Raw genomic sequence first — 5,000 nt, forward strand, 5'->3', positions numbered from 1 at the left:
AACCAATCAACACGCTGCGTCAGGGGCACGGAAGGGAGGGGTGCAATTTGATTGGCTGTTGAGCTCAAATATCAACAACCTTTCGCAAAACCAAAACGCGGACTGCACCTTTAAGCATTTAGGCGGCACCAGAAACATGATCAACAGACTGCACCTTTAAGCATTTAGGCTGTACCACAAACATGATCAACAGACTGCACCTTTAAGCATTTAGGCTGTACCACTAACATGAGTTACAGACTGCACCTTTAAGCACAGGGGAGATGAACGAGAGAAGGACAGGATGAAAGGACAGAGAATGACAGGAAGAGAGAGAAAAGGGGAGGGAGGGAGGGAGGGAGAGAGAGAGAGGGAGAGAGGAGGAGTATTTGTAGACTAGTGGTGGTGTGGGTGAGCAAGTAATGAGAGAATGTTTATGTTTCCATGGCAATGAGAGATAAAGTCGTGTACTTAAAGTCACTTAGTTCTAAAGTGGAACAATAACGCTGTGTGTGTGTGTGTGTGTGTGTGTCTGTGTGTGTGTGTGTGAGTGAGAAGGGGTGTGTGTGTCTGAGTGAGAGGGGGTGAGGGTGTTTAAACAAAGATGGAGAGAAGAGAGATGATTTGAGGGAGAGGAGCTCAGAGGAGGAGAGATGGAGAGAGAGAGGGAGAAAGAGAGATAGAGAGACAGAGAGAGGGAGAGAGGGAGAGAGGGAATGAGGGAGAGAGAGACGGAGAGAGGGAGAGGGAATGAGGGAGAGAGACAGGGAGAGAAGGAGAGACAGAGAGAGACAGAGGGAATGAGGGAGAGAGGGATGGAGAGAGAGACGGAGAGAGGGAGGGAGAGAGAGAGAGGGAGAGAGGGAGGGAGACAGAGAGACGGAGAGAGAGAGGGAGAGAGAGAGAGGGAGAGGGAGGAGAGAGACGGAGAGAGAGAGGGAGAGGGAGGAGAGAGACGAAGAGAGGGAGAGAGAGAGGGAGAGAGAGACGGAGAGAGAGGGAGAGGGAGGAGAGAGAGAGGGATGGAGAGAGAGAGAGAGAGGGATGGAGAGAGAGGGAGAGACGGAGGGAGAGAGAGAGCGCGAGAGAGAGGGAGAGAGAGACGGAGAGAGAGGGATGGAGAGATGGAGAGAGAGGGATGGAGAGAGAGGGAGAGACAGAGGGAGAGAGAGAGAGGGAGAGAGAGAGAGAGAGAGAGAGAGAGAGAGAGACAGAGAGAGAGGGAGAGAGGGAGGGATAGAGACGGAGAGTGACGGAGAGAGTAACTCACTGCCCACATGTTGACGAGGCGTCTGCAGAGGAAGGGGTCCAGGTTCCAGTGGAGGCAGGGCAGGAAGGAGATGTAGAAGACTTCATTTCCCAGAGCCGCCGACACCAGGAAGAGGAAGTAGAGAGACCGGTTCCTGACCACATACTGAACACACACACACACACACACATTTCATGCAAATCAATCAGGGTACTTTCAGTGCCCTGAATTCTGCTGGTTTCATCAGTGTGAACGCCCTACGCCCTGAAAGTCAGTGTTTAAAGTGGGCAAGTACGCGATTTGAGACACAGCCACTCCCCTTATACTGGACACTTACACTGGAGATTGTTGTACACACACACACACACACACACACACATGTTCTCTTCACCTCATTCTGCTCAGCACTGCCCCAAGACAGCTGGGAGAAGGTGAGCGGACAAATCTCTCTCTCTCTCTCACACTCTCACACACACACACAGACTAAGTGAAGACCTGATCACCTGCCCCAGAGGAGTTCTGTTCACAGCAGATGATCACCTGATGGACGCTGGACTTCCAGAGCACAGACAGATTTGAATCTAATTTATCTCTGACTGGAGAACGGCACCTTAAATCGTTTCCCACGTGCTTCGCATAGATAGAATAATAGTTACGTACAGGAGCGGACTGGCCATCGGGGATACCGGGGAAATCTCGAGGTGGCGGCGGTTACAACAAACATGAAACTACGTTACGCCACTGCTCCCGGGCCACTTTTTCCCCCCAGTCCGCCCCTGGTTACGTGAACACGCTACCGTTGCTGGGCAACCGGTCTGTCCGATATGCAGAGAGGCTGAGACCCAAACCGCTCTGTCCTGACGGCAACTCGAGAAACGAGAAAAGCCGGTCGGAAGAGTGTTTACATTTACATTTAGTCATTTAGCAGACGCTTTTGTCCAAAGCGACGTACAAGGGAGAGAACAGTCAAGCTAAGAGCAATACAAACCTGGTGTAACAATAAATACTACTTTACATACGAATTAGAAAAACGACCTGGAAAGGAAAAAGAAGTGCAGGAATGTAACTGCTGAAGTGCAAGTCAAGCACTAGTCAAGGTGTCAGTTAGGAAGGGAGGGGCTCTCTGAAGCTTCTGAAGGTAGAGAGGGACGCCCCTGCTCTGGTAGTACTAGGCAGTTCGTTCCACCAACGTGGAACTACAAAGTATGTCCGACACCACACTGAGTGCGTGGAAATGGCCGACACAAATAAAATGAAAGTTAATCAGGTAAAGGTGGAGGACTCACAACTCACGTTTTCCGCGCTTCCACTGACAGAGCACGTGTAGTTTGAGTTGTTGTCCTGTTCTCTCGTGCCCCCGCTCAGCTGCACGGTGCCTTCTTTACTCCGGTGTCTGTGAACAACACCGGCATCTCGGTGCTGACGTGAGTGATCGTCCTGACGATGATTGTGGACGGAGTTCTCCTCGGCACCGGCGGCGGGGTACAGACCACACGCTCTTTGGAAGCGCGCCACGAGGTCCGAACTCTGCAGGTGCGCAGCGAGTCTCCGCATGGTCCCGTTCTGACAGAGAGTCTGGCTGGCTGGCTGGCGCGCGCTCTCCTCTGCACCCGTCTGCAGTCACCTGAATGGACCGCGCGCGCAATGATTGCGCAGAAAGAGTGGCATTTCAGCTCAGCTCGCGCCGATGCACATGTAAGGTGTGGCAGACACGCCCCTTGACGACAGAGAGAGACTCTGTACCCGCCGGTAGCGGTACTGGTTTAAACATTTACCTGCCCAGGTGCGCAGAAGGGCTGCCGGGGGGGATCAGTGATACATCTGGAAAGGCCTACACGCTAAACAGCGCCTGGCTAGTTGTTGACTGATTGTCGTTGTTGTATGTTCTCGCTGTGCAGGTGGGAACCACCTCTGAGTAGATTGTTGTGGGTAGGGCAGTGTGTGTGTGTGTGTGTGTGTGTGTGTGTGTGTGAGAGAGAGTGTGAGTAAGTGAGTGTAGTAAGGCTGGGGACTCATGATGCCTGATGTTGGACACCCCAGATGTGTCTGAGCCATGTACGGATTAAGAAACCACGGACCCCTGGGCCTGGACATGTTAAAGCCCCCCCTCCCCTCCCCCCTTCGCGAAAAAAAATATTGTGCGCTCGCAAAACACGCACGCACACACAAACACCATTAGGCCTGATTATAAGTGATGAGTTCAGTCTGATGTTCTAAAGGGTTCTGCCCTTGGCCCATGGCGGATATATGATCGGGTCTGATCACCTGACGAACTGGAGACGTATGGACGTATACATTTATCACGTAGATCTTGTTTGGGACTTACATGTGGGATATCACACACACACACTCCTTACATATGGTTTGGAGTTTGTGACAAATGTATCTGATTGAACACTGAATTCCGCAAATCGCCAAGGCTTCAGAACACCGTGTTTTATTTTAATAGTCTACCACTTTTCATTGTTCGTATGAGTTGTATTTTAATAGTCTACCACCTTTCATTGTTCGTATGAGTTGCTGCTCAGAATTATTCCAGGAAATCAAAATGTGACAAATGAGTTAAAAGGGGGCAGCATGCAGACAGGAAATGTGCTTTTCACTCGCGTGGTCTCGACTGCTCTGATTTCGCTGCGTGAGCTCGTCTGGTCTCTCAGACACACTGTGTGTGTGTGTGTGTGTGTGTGTGTGTGATGGCGCGGCGCAAGTGATGACTCCGACCCCCTCCCCTCTCCTGCATCCTCCGGGAAGCCTCTCGCTGGCGTCGGATGGTAAACCGGGCTGGGTTCTGACGTTTTCGCGGTGGACATCTTGCTGCTCCACCTTAGGAAGCAGGCGGTGGAGGGCTCGCGCTCTTTCCCGTTCGGCGGCCGGACTGGCACTAACTGGCCCGTGAATTATTGAATCGGGAGTACGAGCTGTCTGAGCGAGCTGTGTGTTTTCACGTCACGGGATAATTCGGGAGAATGCTAACGTCTTCGACCGCAGCTCGGCTGTGTTTTACGGCCCGTGAAGGCTGCGCGAGGCGCTGAGGGGTGTGGAGTTAATCTGCCCGGTCACTGCCAGCGGACACCTGCTTTCTTTTGTTTTTCCTCGTGAGGATGTGAGTGCCGCGAGATGCTATGGCGGAGGCTGATGTAGCAGGAACGGCAAGTACTCCAGTTCCCCCTGCTTCCCCGGGACCGGTTTCAGATGTCCCGTTACCCTATGCGGAGTACGAATGCAAGATATGCTACAACTACTTCGACCTCGACCGCCGCGCGCCCAAGATCCTGGAGTGCTTGCACACCTTCTGTCAGGAGTGTCTCCACGCGCTGCACCTGCGGGAGGAGAGACCCTGGCGGATCTCGTGCCCGGTATGCCGACACCGGACTCTCGTGCCAGACTACCAGATTCAGAATTTACCCAATAACACGAAGGTTACGGAGGATTTCCCGTTTTACATCGAGTCAGACCCACTGCCGCAGGACGCGCTTCCAACGAGTCGCCCTCCGTTGCACCCGGCGCTCATCGCCCTCAGGCGCGAGGACGCGTCCGGTGCAACCTCTGCAACCATAACGACAGCCAGCGCGAGTCAGGCAACCGTCACAGCTTCTAGTACCGTCTCAGCAGCCACCACCCTCTCGCGGGAATCAGTCGCGTCGTCAGTCGGTCGCAGTTATGGCGGAGAGGACTGCTGTAACGACTGCAAGCGTCTCGCGCTCACGACCGGCTGTGTGTGCGTCATATTCTCCTTCCTGTCTATGCTCGTGCTGCTGTTCATGGGCCTGAT

At 53.1% G+C, this 5,000-nt stretch overlaps 2 protein-coding genes across 2 annotated transcripts in view; one reads left to right on the forward strand and one right to left on the reverse strand.

Moving 5' to 3' along the window:
• The window catches only part of sgpp2 (sphingosine-1-phosphate phosphatase 2), a 6,341-nt gene extending 3,523 nt beyond the window's left edge, over nt 1-2,818 (reverse strand). Inside the window, exons 1-2 of the mRNA XM_031574078.1 lie at nt 2,522-2,818; nt 1,250-1,393 (exon numbers count right to left, since the gene is read on the reverse strand). Coding sequence (XP_031429938.1) covers nt 1,250-1,393; nt 2,522-2,782 — 405 coding nt within the window. The 5' untranslated portion in view covers nt 2,783-2,818. The remainder of the gene's footprint in view (nt 1-1,249; nt 1,394-2,521) is intronic.
• Nucleotides 2,819-3,470: 652 nt separating this feature from the next.
• Nucleotides 3,471-5,000, forward strand: part of LOC116221903 (E3 ubiquitin-protein ligase RNF152) — a 2,086-nt gene continuing 556 nt past the window's right edge. Inside the window, exon 1 of the mRNA XM_031574081.1 lies at nt 3,471-5,000. This exon is cut by the window's right edge and continues 556 nt beyond it. Within this exon, the coding sequence (XP_031429941.1) occupies nt 4,351-5,000 (650 nt within the window). The 5' untranslated portion in view covers nt 3,471-4,350.

The sequence above is a fragment of the Clupea harengus genome, chromosome 9 (assembly GCF_900700415.2).
Source record: "Clupea harengus chromosome 9, Ch_v2.0.2, whole genome shotgun sequence".
NCBI classification, from domain to species: domain Eukaryota; kingdom Metazoa; phylum Chordata; class Actinopteri; order Clupeiformes; family Clupeidae; genus Clupea; species Clupea harengus.